The following is a 14087-nucleotide window of genomic DNA, read 5'->3' on the forward strand; positions in this document are numbered from 1 at the left end:
GATACCATGTTGTGATGGTGGGAGGAAACCGCAGCACCCGGAGGATCACTCACGGTCATACGGGCAGAACGTACAAACTCCAGAAAGGCCTGATCATTATAGACTTCTGCCATGTCTTGCTGCTGTTTGTCATTTGACAACAATGACAGAAAAAAAACATGTTCATGTCATCAACAACAACACGGCCTTTGATAAAACGTCAAAACAAAATAAAACAGAACACGGTGTGTTCTGTGCTCTCACTCCAAAAAGTGCACCGCTAATTACTGAGGGCATCGCGGGGAGATTCAACAAACTCGGAACTCGAAATGCAGCTTCCGAAGCGGCTGTGCACCGACCTGCGGGCTGCCTCTGCGGGTGCAGGGTGTGGATGTCCATGGGGAAGTGCAGCTTGTTGCGAATGATCTCCTGGTTCTTGCCGGTGAATTTGTTGGCACTGTTGATGCTCTTGGTGTGCCAGTCCGTCCAGTAGAGGCTGTCCTCAAACACGGTGATGGCGAATGGGTGCGGCAGGCCTACAGAGAGAGAGAGAGAGGGGGGGAGAGAGAGAGAGAATTTAGAAAGGCTGGGCGATCCTTGATGAAGTGTTTAATAAAACATCTTTCATGACACAATGAGGAGTAACTTATCAAAGTTTGACAAAAAAAATAATGTATGATTCCGTGAGCTTCATGTGGACACACAGGAAATGGAAAGCAGAAATGGAAAGCAGAAATGCGGCGTTCGGCTTGTCCCACCAACGCTCTCCCAACATCCTCCCATTCAGTGCAGTGGGCTCGGCTGATGTCATAACCTCTCCATTTAGAGCTGCTTTCAATTACTCTGCCTCTCACTGGCCTGTTGCTGGTTTAGTTGTGGTCAGAGCGGCCTAAAGCAGAGGCGCTCCATTGGTCTCCTTCAGTAATGTGACTTGGAGGTGGAGGACAGAACCTCAAACCGGGTCAGACTGGTGCAAGAGACCGATTACGGACGGATATAAACCAGTCCTCGTCTTAGTCTGCACTTAAATTTTATTTACTTTGGAGATTTTAATCATTTTAATGGGTGATTTCAATCTGAAGGACAGTAATATATCCCATAATTTCTCTCCACTTACAAGGTGTGTATCCAGTGTGTGTGTTTGTGCTCTAATCCCAAAAAAAACATTTAGGTTTTATTGGGGAGTTTTAGAGTCTGCTGATGCCGAGTTTTTTTTTTAGCTTAAAAGGAGCAATGCTTTGGTGAAAATGGGAATTATTAAAACTCACTTCTTTGATATCATAAGTGCATGATGTCATGAACATTGTTGACTATATGAGCAATAATCAAAGCTAAAGTTAGAAAAGTCTAGCTGATGTAATTTTGTCTGACGGAGCCCCCCCCCCCCCCCACACACACACACTTCAAAGCAGCGAGAAGAACACAGAGAAAACACAGATACAAGAAATGTGTTCTAACTTGGGCAGATCATGATGTGCTCATGTAGAACCCCATCGCTCATACTGAGAGCTGTGGATTGAGTCTTTGACTACTTTTGTCAGGCCCTGGCCTAAATACTAACATGTGCAACAGGGAACCCCCTCACAGATTTGTCTCCACATTGGGAACATCTGCTGTACATGTGGATGCACACAGACCTGTCTCTCGGTGTCGGTGGAACATGTGAATGTCAACCCCCCCCCCCCCCCCCCCCCCCCAAACTCGCCAAAATCAACGTCCACTTTCTCGCTCCGGCTTAATCCTCCTCCTGTGAAGTAGCTGCACAGCCAGTTGGATGAGAGCGCTAAACGGACAGAAACAGTGATTTCTGCTGCTGCACAGGGCCGTGGTGGAGGTGGAGGTGGTGGAGGTGGGGCGAGCGTGCTGGGCTATGGGCTTTTAAAAACAGCGCTGCTCATTTAATGACGGTGTTTTACAGCACGGCATAAATGTCAAGTGGTAAATGGCTGAAACTGGAGAGAACAGAATACTAATGAGCCATGAGGATCAAGGTAATTGTGTGTGTGTTTGAGGGCATAATGATACAAAAGCTTTACCGTTTCAAACTATTTATATGTTTTATGAGGCACAAACTATGTCTTTAATGCCTCTTTGGTCCACGCCAACATTAGTGCAGATGAAAGAACACATTCTACCTCTGTTTGCCTCCAGAACATGTTTCCTAATACCTCAAAGTTTTGTTATAAATTAGAAGCGATTGTATCTCGTCGGCTGATACGCAACAATTATTTTTGTACAGAGATGCCAAAGATATTTGGAAAAGAAGTTGAAAATTGTTATTATCTCAACTGTGAAATGCCCAGCTCAGCACATAGACGCATCCCGTCTGTGGATGTCACGGACCTTTGGAGGACATGGGAAGCTCTGTACGGGTTGGCAGTTTGTTTTGTTCCGTTTCTATCTCACAATTATAACGAATATCTTACAGTTATCTCTGCTTTCAGGGTACAGAGTTGACCATGCATGACTGACAAAAGAAGGGACACAGAACATAGACGTAATATATAATATTATAGGATACACACTTGTGTTTTTTAAAATAAGCATGATTCTAGAGATGATGTTTATTGAAGATTAGCCTTTGAGAGATACATGTACTGTATGAGGCTTTTAAATGTTGATAAAAATATTTCTTTCTGTATTAATTTATCAACTTCAATTGTGAACTGCATTTCCCAGGTATGTGTACTTGCACGATAAAGCACAGACATACGGATTCCTTTTATAAAGACGGCATAGGGACTGAAAGCTTGGCTTCATCATGGAATACTAAAACTAGACGGGCTCCTTGTCTCCATGTAACATCTGCCGACTACTCACACCTAAGCATTGTGTCCAGAAGAAGTTTTAATCGAGAAACAGTCAAGTCTGTACATTTTCCCTTGCCCGTCCTCCTCAGACAGGTCCAGGTGTCTGTGCGTGTATGTATGTGCGTGTGTGTGTGTGTGTGTGTGTGTGTGTGTGTGTGTGTGAGGCGATAGTGGCTGAATGTGTGTGTTCTCTGATCTTATCCTAACATGAGGGAGACAACAGTGCACCCTCTTCCCCCCTCTGTGAGTCTCTGAGGCGCCTGCTTCTGATACGGTCACCTTCCTCGTCTCCGCACCCCCACCCCTCCTGCTCCTGTTTTCCGGGACAGCTGGAGGAGCAGCTGCAGGCCGACAGGGCATCAAACGTCCCACCAGCCTTCGCAGTGATGTCCCCTTTAACCTACGCGCGGGCACCTCCCGGTCCTTTCACGCCTCGCCTGAATCTGTCACACAGGTCATCGGCGACACGACGTCGCCTCCAGCTGGAGAGAACGCTGCTCGGCTTATAGCGTGACGGACTGCAGTACAGGGAACATTCAGTGGCCATCTTTGAGGTTTTCCTTCTTGAATCGCAAAAACTGGCAACTCCTAGTGATAGTATCAGAAAGCACTGTTGCAGACAGTCCACAATCCACATGCTGTGGATACACGTTACCTGATATTTTGTAGTTGATACCAATACCAGTGAAATTCCATGATTCTCGATACCCAATTCTATAACACAGTAAAAAAAACCTTACCTAAAAAAGTTAATTTCATGTCCTTGAGCATACACTCCTTTATTGCAGTGTTTTTCCCATTTGTATTATTCATCTCTGATGATCCTACTGTAAGTTTCTCGCCAAAAACTAAATTGACAAAGATTACATTTGAACACATTTGGGTCACTTTTCTAATTTTGACAGTGTAGAACTTGAACTATCTAACTCAATACAGCCTTCGTACGTTAGCTGTTAGCTCTGTTATTAAGCCCAGCGCCCCCGGGACGACGCTAGTTTCGAGCCCCGATCTCCGGTACCCATGGTACCTGCGGTGCTGTAGAAACACAATCACATTTTCAGAATTTTGGCATTAACTTGCTGCAAAAGTATCGGTTCTCGTGACATCCCTATTCACCATCCCCAAAGGATGAATCCTAATGAGGAGCAACTGCAGAGTCACGGCTTTGATGACGTATTCCTGTTACGTCCTTGTCAGGGACGCATCAGCGTTTAGGCTACAAAAGATATACGGTCAAAGACTAGACCACCACGAAGTGGTTAGAGTGATCGCATCACAAAGCGTCTCGGTGGCCTTTCACACGCGATGAGTTTTAACCCCCCCCCCCCCCACCTGCACAGGTGCGCACAGACTGGATAGCGGCGTTATCCATGACACCCGCCCGCTGCCCGGCTCCATTGACAGACGAGCTGGCACACATCCAGCAAACACACACACACAGAAAACTATAGGTGAAGGGAGATAGACACTCGTTAACATTCCAGGGCCCAGTGGCTCAGAATGTCTCTATGCGCACGCGCGCGCACACACACACGTCCTATTTGTCCGGTGTGTTGTCTGAGCAAACAGAGGCTGTGGAGGAAAGACAGGGCCAATTACAGCTTTTTATCCTGAGAGCACACATCATTAAGGAGAGCTCACAGGGCCGGCCACACACACACACACACACACACACACACACACACACACACACACACACACACACACACACACACACACACACACACACACACACACACACACACACACACACACACACACACACACACACACACACACACACACACACACACCCTGTCGCTCTCCCTTTTCACACTCTTAACACACTTGGTTGTCACCGATTTGCTTCCACACTTTTTTCACTTCATCAGAAAAATAAAAGTAAAAAATTGGAAGCTGCTCTGTCAGAGAAAACCTGAATAAAAGTATGGAGGTACCTGGATCAGCCAAAACCTGAGAAACACATCTTACTGCAACATGAAGTCTCAGGTTGTGAAAGATCAGTGTCCCGCATCCTTACGCTCATAAATGCCAGATCTCTCTCTCTCACACACACACACAGAGCTTAGGCTTCACTGTAGGAGCCGACAACATAAACAGAGGCATGCAAAGCTTTATGTTGTCATTTATGACGTCTATGTGTGTGTGTGTGTGCATTTCAGTGGTAGGCACATGCGTATGCTCTTTAATGGAAATATGGCATTGATTATCTCCACAGGGTATAATGAAGTAGCGTCAGCATGCAGCATCCTATATATACATATATAATCCCCTTGTGTGTGTGTGTGTCTCTGTGTTGCTGTGTGTGTGTGGTAGTTAATGAGAATCTGAACTGCAGCCAGACCTCCGTACACCAAATCTCTTCAGCTCACTCAAGGCTTTCAATGAGAAAAACCAAATCACCAGACATGTGGTTGGGCATGTTTACATTTCATCAATTGTAATTCTGCTTGTTGATGCTTCGTTCAAATATGTCAAAAACATGAACCGCAGATTTGGTTTGCCATAAATTCTGCGATTCTTCCGTGGTTCTACAGATTTTCTGGTCCTTTTCGGCTTGAACCCGTATTAATATCTGCAGTTAAGCTTCTGTTATTGCAAACGTAACACAAGTGTAAAACTATGTCTTTGTGAAAAAATATGGATATTTTGGGGAGTTTATGGCAGTTTTATCCCCATTATTGAGACACTAACTCCAGTTCATCACAAAACACGTACCGTACTTAACTGTCAAGGAGTATGGTAAGACATTCATACTATGCAATCAGGAATCAATGAACAGCAACAGCAACCTTAAGAATGTCCCAGTCCCATCTGTGACACACTCCTACTCTGAACTGGTTTCTGATACCCCAGCCAGAAAAGATAGATATCAGTTGGGAGTCTACCTTGGCTGATGACGGCCTTGCGGTTGCGTCCATCCAGGTCCGCCCTCTCGATCACATGGTGCTTCGCGTCCACCCAGTACATGCGGTGGCCGGCGTAGTCGATGGTGAGGCCGTTGGGCCAGAACAGGTGTGTGTCTGCGATGACCCGCCGGTTGGAGCCGTCCATGTTAGAGTACTCGATGCGAGGTGTGTTGCCCCAGTCTGTCCAGTAGATCTTACTGAGGAGGAAAGTGGAACAGTCGGGGTTAGTTTACTTGCTGTGAAGAGGTAAGCAGATTGCTGTCAGGATTCAAGACACAGCAGATGTCGGTTATTATAAAAGGTCTCCTCTGTCCTCGACATTCATGTCCTCCTCATCATCACTCATCTGTTCTGACCGGCCTCTGAGGGAAGAGCGACGTTTGTTTTTATATTTTTCAATTATCCCATGCAAATGAGCTACCTAATAAACTGAATGAGTTTTCTAGCTTAACATTTCTCAGGGGCTTCACCTAGAATTCTCTCCTGCCACTGCAGCATATGAAGTCGGGGATGAAAACACACTAAGCTGCTGCCCCTTTCATGAAATACTTGTTCCACACAGATGCTTGCCTATGGGCACTGCTGTGCTGCCAAACTGTAATCCCTGCTCTGCTGCTACACTGCAACTGGGACACATCCAGGGGGGATATGTATATATGAGTGTGCGTGCATTTGAAACCATCTGTAATGCATTATAGTTTGTTTATGTGTGTGTGTGTGTGTGTGTGTGTGTGTGTGTGTGTGTGTGTGTGTGTGTGTGTGTGTGTGTGTGTGTATGTGTGTATTTGGAGTCTTACCCCTCTATGGGGTGCAGCGCGATGGCTCGGGGCTTCTCCATGTTCTGCCACAGCAGCACCTTGCGGTGCGTCCCGTCCAGGTTGGCCACCTCGATACGGGACGTCCCAGAGTCTGTCCAGTACAACTTGTCATGGATCCAGTCTATGGCTAGTCCACCTAAAAGGACAAAAAAAATAACACGTTGAACTTCTCTGAACAACTCATGTCTAAAAACAGTAGTTGCTTTTATTTTATTTTATTTATATTCATGTAAATCTTAAACTTACAAGATGCAAGTGTTAGCAAGTGAGCTTTTAGGAGTGTCTATAGTTGTTTTGGACTGAGCCAAGCATGCTGTTACCCTCTTCTTCCAAGCTTCATGCTAAGCTAAGCTAAGCTAACAAAGACACCTTTGCGTCACTTTTACAAAGAAGCAAACAAATATATTTCAGACAATGTTAAACTATTCCTTTAAAAGGGCACATGTCATGAAGGGAATAAGACAGTTTAAATGGGCCTGTACATCTTAACCTGCATCCTATTTGCCACCATACACACCTGGACTCTCCAGACCAGTGGAAACAACCTCCTCCACGTTGGAGCCGTTGAGGTTGGCCTTCATGATGCGGTCCAGCGTCACGTCGGACCAGAAGACCAGCTCGTGGCTGTGGTGGAAGTCCAGGGCGATGGCGTTCTCCAGGTTGTTGAGCAGCAGGGTGTACTCGGAGCGATGCGGCAAAACCTGACGGATGTCGATGCGGTTGGCGAACAGCAGCACAGGTTCTGGACCTAAAAGACGGAGAGACGGACAGCGATGGAAACAATGTGAGTTCTTCTTTTTGCCAAAAGACGAAAGAGATAGAAAAAGTCTGAGTATGGACCGACCGTCACTTTTAATAACAGGGAGCATTAATCTCACTGGAGGTGAAAGTCGGGGTGATGGCAACTGCCTCGCAGACAGGCCTGGCCTGGGTTTAACTCTGGTCTGCAGCAGATTAATGGGCTGTTGTACCAGACCTGCACTCTACCTTCGCTGATCCAAATCTAGTCCAGACACTCCGAATGAGCCAACCTCATTCTGAGTAAAGACCCCGGAGCAGAGGCACAGATACAGTTACCGCTGAGGCAAGTATAAAGACTATGCAACCGTGTTTTTATTGGAGGTCAAACCCCAGCGACTTCTCTGCGGTCACAAGTCAAGGTTGAAATAGAGTACAGTGGTTTTTACCCAGAGCTTTGCAGCTGCGCTTGTCAGGTCGGAGCTCGTAGCCCTGAACGCACCAGCACTGGAACCCCCCCTCCGAGTTGGTACAGCCCTGGCTGCAGTAGCCTTCCTCAGCACACTCGTCCACATCTGGAACGGACCACAGAGGCAGAAGAAAAGAGGGGAGGGAGAGAGATGTTGGCGTCAAACTCCCACAGGGTTAGCAATGAAATCAAGACACAGAGTTACGTGTGCAGAGGTGTTTAGAAGGTGAAACAACTCATTCACGCTTTTGGAACACATCCACACCCCACTTCCTGTTACGCCCCTTAAAGTCTAAATTAACTTCTTGAGCTGGCAAACACACTTCTGGAAACAAAGATTGTGTCTCCAAAATTCTGGTTATGACTGGTGGCAGAAATCCCAGACTCAGGTCCACACCAAATTCTTATCAACAATCTCAGGAATGAACGAACACACACACACACACACACACACACACACACACACACACACACACACACACACACACACACACAGAGTGGTACCCTGGCAGGCTTTGCCGTCGTCCATCAGTCGGTATCCAGTGTGACAGGTGCACTGGACCAGTCCTCTGACCATCTGACACTTCTGGGAACAGCCTCCGTTATTCTGGTTACAGTTGCCCTGGCTGGAGCGTGGACCTGCTCGCCGCACACAGAAACATTACAGGAGCATAAACACAGCGTGCCGATTCAGTATAAATACAAACCACACGCTGTAAAAAGTATGACTCATGTGGTGTTTAGGCCTGCGAGCGGCCTAAGGCTTGAGGACGGCGATGTCGGTCAGTTTGGTGCAGGCGAAGAAAGCTGAACAAATACAGCCCAGGTCATTAAATGATTTCACTGACCTTTCCTCTAACGCCGCCATTAGGCCTAAATCTCACCTTGGCTTTTACATGCGCCCCCCGAGATTGTCAATGAATCTCAATTAGGAATCAATAACTTAAATGCTCATGTCAGTCTTCATGACATTGTTATGACAGACTTCACATTAAGTGTTATTTCAGAGTCTGTGCATGCTTTGAGGGGAAGAAAAAGGCTGAACTTTAAGACTGAAGGTCCAATCTTACACCCGGCACAAAAGCACAAAGCGGAGTGCAATGCAACTGTCATAGTAGTGCTAGTTTCAAACCATTTTCAAGCCCAGTGCCCACATTGTGCATGTTGCAAATGTTGGCGTGTTGGTCTTAAAAAGAGGTATGTTCAGGTGCATTTTTGTCTAAAATAGTATTTTTCTTCTATTTGAAGGCTGCATTATTAAGTAAAGATGTTTTGTATTAAGTAAGAAAAATTCACAACATGTTTTTATCTAACGGAACATTCTTATTCATTCCATATTTGTTGGCATTTAGCCTTTGGAAAACAACATTTTCACAGCAGAAAACTGCTCCCTTCTCCAATTTGACAATGCCACCATTTATATAGCAATACGGCAGGTGGGAATGGGAGATGACACAGCGATTCGTTTTATTCATGTTGAGTCCAGAAAATACCTATGATTAATTAAGAGAATAAACACAATCCCCTTTGCCCCTTGCGCCTTACTTTGTGCCCAGATTATGCACCGTTTAATGAGCAGAAGTGCATTCGGACACGCCCTAAATGCACTGCGCTGTAGATCTTTTAAATTGATCCCTCACATTCAGATTTCACACTGCAGTACAGATGCAGATCACATAATCTAAAGTACAGATGCAGGTGTAGCGTATCAACTCACGACAGTCGTGGTGTGGGTGTTCGTCAGTCCCGTCTCCACAGTCGTTGACCTCATTGCACACCTTCCTCTGACCGATACAGCGTCCATTCCCACACTGGAACTGATCGGGAGCACATGGTGGACTCTCTGTGGGGACATAAGATGATGCATCCCATGAGACAAGAGACAAATGTCTCCACGTTTTCCTTTTCTCCTCCGTCTGTCCCACACAGTACGATTATTGCAACAACTCTTTATCTCCCACTCAGCACTTCACTTAAAAAAACAAAAAGGTTTTAGCTTTAAGTACATAATCAGCGTTTCTTGAAGGATCTTAAGTGTTTTTATTTCCCCGCTAACCTCTCCTTCCACGTATGGCTGACCACCTGAGTCCATCATTACATGCAACCGTTCATTTACTTCTTATTTCTCATAGAAATCCCAGTGCAGCCAGAGTCCTAACATGTCGGGCTGAGCTACAGGGGAGTGTACGGATGATGAGGTGTTCGGTCTAAAAAATGACATCATGGTTTTGTCTTTTTCATTATGAAAGAAGTGCAAAGAATTTGAAAAAAATTGATTGAAAAAATACTTTTTGCTTGTTGTAAACATCATGCACAGTGATGTGGAACTCGTTTACAGTCCCATGGCTCAGGCTGTCGGTGGATAACTTTCTCTTCTCCCTGCTTGCCTGTTCATTGCTCAGTTCTATCTCAATACACGGGACAGTTTCTGTAGTTTGTCCACAGGTTGGTGTTTCCACCAGCGAGGGGAACTGCCGAACTGAACGGCCTATTGTTTGAAAAGCTACCGTGTTGTCAAAAGATTTTAAAAAAAAAACAGAAAAGAAGAAAGTGGGTTAGTGAGTAGAGGAGGGCTGTTCTGAGCTGTTGCCATGGCTACGATCGAAGCAGGTGTTATATTTAGCTCCTGAAAAACAAGATAACAGCAACAAAACCACAGGCTCACCAGTTTTCTCACAACCCTCTTCATCGCTGCGGTCGGAGCAGTCGGGCTCGCCATCACATCTCCAGGACAAGCGGACGCAGCGTCCAGTACCGCAGCGGAACTGCTCAGCCGTGCACATGGACGTGGCTGCAGGACACACACACACACACACACACACACACACACACATTTTATTCATTCATTCTTAGCTCAGGTGATTTGAGATATTCTCAGTGTGATTGCCTTGTTCGCATGAAGTCAGATAAAAGGCTGAAACTGAAAGAGACAATCCCATGAATAAGGAATGAAGAAGTAAACAAACAAACGTTTAGATGCACAACTCTATACAGAGCACGCGTTTGCTTGATCATTGTGACGAAAGCGGCTACTCACTGCAGTTCTTCTCGTCTGATTGGTCGTCACAGTCGAATTCGCCGTCACACCTCCAGCCGGCGTTGATGCACATCCCGCTGCTGCACATGAATTCAACTGATCGGCAGGGCTGGTGGGAAGCTGCACACACACACACACACACACACACACACACACACACACACACACACACACACACACACACACACACACACACACACACACACACACACACACACACACACACACACACACACACACACACACACACACACACACACACACACACACACACACACACACACACGCACACACACACACACACACAATAACATCAGAAACATGACAGCCACAGCAGGCAACACAGCTGTAATATAATTAAGCAATCGTTCACAACAAGCCGTGTTATGTTGTGATTATTTCACAGCTGATCAACCAGTGATATTTCCTTCCCCATAGACATTAATTGCTTGGATATTTTTGATGCCTTGTGATCATTTCTGCCTGGTGATCATAGCTGTCCCACCTTTACATCCCCCCCCCCCCCCCCCGCATCTCAACATGAGCTCAGATCAAAGTGATCGGATCAAACTGGCAGCAGATGAGGACGGAGGAGGACGAGGAAGATTAAAGCTGAATCACACGTAAGCATCTTAAAAACCAAAGTGTGTGTGTGAGCGCGTTGTGCGTGTACGCCTTGGACATGTTTCCTCCTGCCAGCATGAGACGGCTCCCATCAAAAGCTACGGTGGGCGTGAGATAAGGGACGAACAAAAACGACAAACGAGGGGAACGCAGAGGGAGGAGAGGCAAGAAGAAGGGGGAAAAATGAAAGAGATGTTGTGGCGCTTCAAGCAGCGGGCTTATCAGCCGGACCAGAGAAGAGAGGGGGACGATCAAAACGGCAGGTGGCTCTCCCACAGAAGAGGAAGAGGGAGGGAGAGAGGGAGCGAGAGAGAATTATAAGGTCAGAATCAGCGTGGGACGCCGATGAACACAGCGACGCCCACACACACTCAAATGATTCATCGACCCTTTATCTCACTCCTTGTCTCTCTCTCTCTCCCCCCCTCTCTCACACACACATTCACTCACTCTCACACATACAACACACACACACACACACACACACAGCAACGATGCTCTTTCATCTGCTCAGCTATGCAACCGAAAGCAGTATCGGTGTCCGCAAGCGGTAACGAGGCATGCAGAGTGTTTTTGGATGTGCGCATTCACATAAGGGAGCGGGAGGGAGGGGGAGGGAGGGAGGTAGGGAGGGAGGCAGAGAGAGGGTTCTTCTCTAACAAAGCTCCCTTCATGTGTCTGGAGAGTCGATGCCAAGGAATGCTGTCCGAGGACGGGCCCTCTTATGCCTCTGAGGAAGGCCTCCTATGTGTGTCCACAAACTATCTGTATGTTTCGGAAAGACGTCTTCAGACTTTTTTAAATTTTAAATTTTTTTTTTTAAATACTAACAATCTCAACACCGTCATTGCTGGTCAGAAATGACAGATGAGACAGCAGGAAATGGACAGTTCCGGGGACTTGAGGTCCAGCTGGCTTCAGGACGTGAGACAGGATGTAGATTGATCTATTAACCTTGTTGGTTTTTAAATTCAAAGTGAACATGCAGCGCACAGAATCCTGTCTTTGCTGAGAGAAAAAGTATCCAACAAGATTAAAAGACCCACAAACAATAGAGTGATGATTCATTTGGATCCGATATGTGTGGCAGCGTTTTCTCTGCACACTTATTTGAAGTATTTTTAGAACCTCCTGACTCTCTTCTTTTTACTTTTTTTACTTCTTTTTGTGCCAGCTCAACTTCCCAAAAAGAAAAGTCAAACACTTCAGAAGCGAGGCAGCAATTAAAAAACCTGGACGTGGGAGGAGACGAGGGGAGAAACAGGAAGCAGCTCGGCCGACTGACATGACCAAACGATGTTACAGAACCTTGAAGCTGTGCTTATCGCCCTGCAGACAAACACATCACAGGGGGAAACCACTGTTTGTGAGCATGCAGCGTCTCAAGAGCGAGGAGAGCGAAACATGATAGTCAGTGTTAATCAGGACCGTGGCTTCACACTGTGTGTGTGTGTGTGTGTGTGTGTGTGTGATACAGTGACAGGATAAAATCTAACAGGCAGTTTTGACAGATGCTGTGGAGCGGCGGCACGCAAAAAAAACAGCTGTTCGTGAGCTCAAACTGACGTCGCCTGACCGAGAATACAGGAAATCAAACCCTGTCTGTTAAGATGCCTTTCAGATGCATTTCTCTATAATATCAAATATTTATGACTAAAAGGGCGAAGTACTCAAAATCCTTTAAAACCCTTTGCTTCATAAAGACTGTGTGGGTGTCTGAAGCTGATCCAGCTTCTCTCTTCCTATTTTCTGTTTTATGTCACAGACACTGAATATCTTTTGGGTTTTTTGGACTGTTTGATGGACAAAACCAGCAACTCAACGATGTCCTTAGGCCGACAGAACTCGGGATGGGCATTTTTCAGAAATTTCTGACATATTACAGACTAAACAATTAATCAGTGGATACAGAAAAAAAGTAATCAAATAGGGTTAATCAAATACGGCCCAAATTTTTCAAGTGGCAGTGTAGAACATTTGGTTGCCTCTGGCACATTCCAACTCCACTATTCCATCATATACTCAACTTCATTATAGCATATCTAAATGAGTTTGCCTATTCGCTGCCTTGCACTAAATTGCGGAATCGCGGTATTACATATCACATGAAACTCCTTTTTGTCAGGCTTCAAGTCGTTTTCTCCCTTTTTGTCGCTGGAGAAGATGTTTTCGCTCTTTTCTTCTGGCTTCGGTAAGAGTTTGATTGACAGATGGTTCATCCAATCACCTGCCAAGAATTTTTTTTTTTTTTTTGAAGTGCTTGCCCTTTTCCAAATTGTTTCCAATGACGCCATCTCAGACGGTTCTGCTTAACTGTGAAATGTACACGCATACTGAATGGTAATTTGTTCTATCAAAACTGTTTTATTAGAATGAAACGGTAATATAATAAAAAGCCTAAATGTGGATGTCCTGTTCAGATGAGCCTATAATGTACTTTAAGTTGAAGGACATGAGGACGACTCGTTGTTTTGGGACACATGTGCAGCGGTGCCGTTGGGGTACATGGAGGGAGAAAGTGAAGCAGTGAAGAAGAAGGGCCGCCTGCCAGAGGGAGAGAAGAAACTTTACTCTCATCTGACGGCACGACAGACGACTGATCCCCCAGAGGAGCTGCGTCGTCTCCTCCTGCACAAGAACGGCGTTTAGTGAGAGCCAGGAGCGCTGCCGAGGATCACACAGAGGGGGGGGGGGGGGGTGTGT

The 14087-nt window shown here is 45.9% G+C and overlaps 1 protein-coding gene across 1 annotated transcript in view; it reads right to left on the bottom strand.

Moving 5' to 3' along the window:
- The window catches only part of lrp4 (low density lipoprotein receptor-related protein 4), a 99573-nt gene that overhangs the window by 14114 nt on the left and 71372 nt on the right, over window positions 1–14087 (bottom strand). Inside the window, exons 7-15 of the mRNA XM_076078619.1 lie at window positions 10761–10880; window positions 10389–10514; window positions 9441–9566; window positions 8228–8362; window positions 7704–7829; window positions 7034–7264; window positions 6496–6652; window positions 5678–5895; window positions 339–515 (exon numbers count right to left, since the gene is read on the bottom strand). Of these exons, the coding sequence (XP_075934734.1) occupies window positions 339–515; window positions 5678–5895; window positions 6496–6652; window positions 7034–7264; window positions 7704–7829; window positions 8228–8362; window positions 9441–9566; window positions 10389–10514; window positions 10761–10880 (1416 nt within the window). The remainder of the gene's footprint in view (window positions 1–338; window positions 516–5677; window positions 5896–6495; window positions 6653–7033; window positions 7265–7703; window positions 7830–8227; window positions 8363–9440; window positions 9567–10388; window positions 10515–10760; window positions 10881–14087) is intronic.

This window comes from Anarhichas minor, unplaced genomic scaffold (assembly GCF_050575085.1).
Source record: "Anarhichas minor isolate MPS153535 unplaced genomic scaffold, ASM5057508v1 ptg000067l, whole genome shotgun sequence".
In the NCBI taxonomy this organism is placed as follows: Eukaryota; Metazoa; Chordata; class Actinopteri; order Perciformes; family Anarhichadidae; genus Anarhichas; species Anarhichas minor.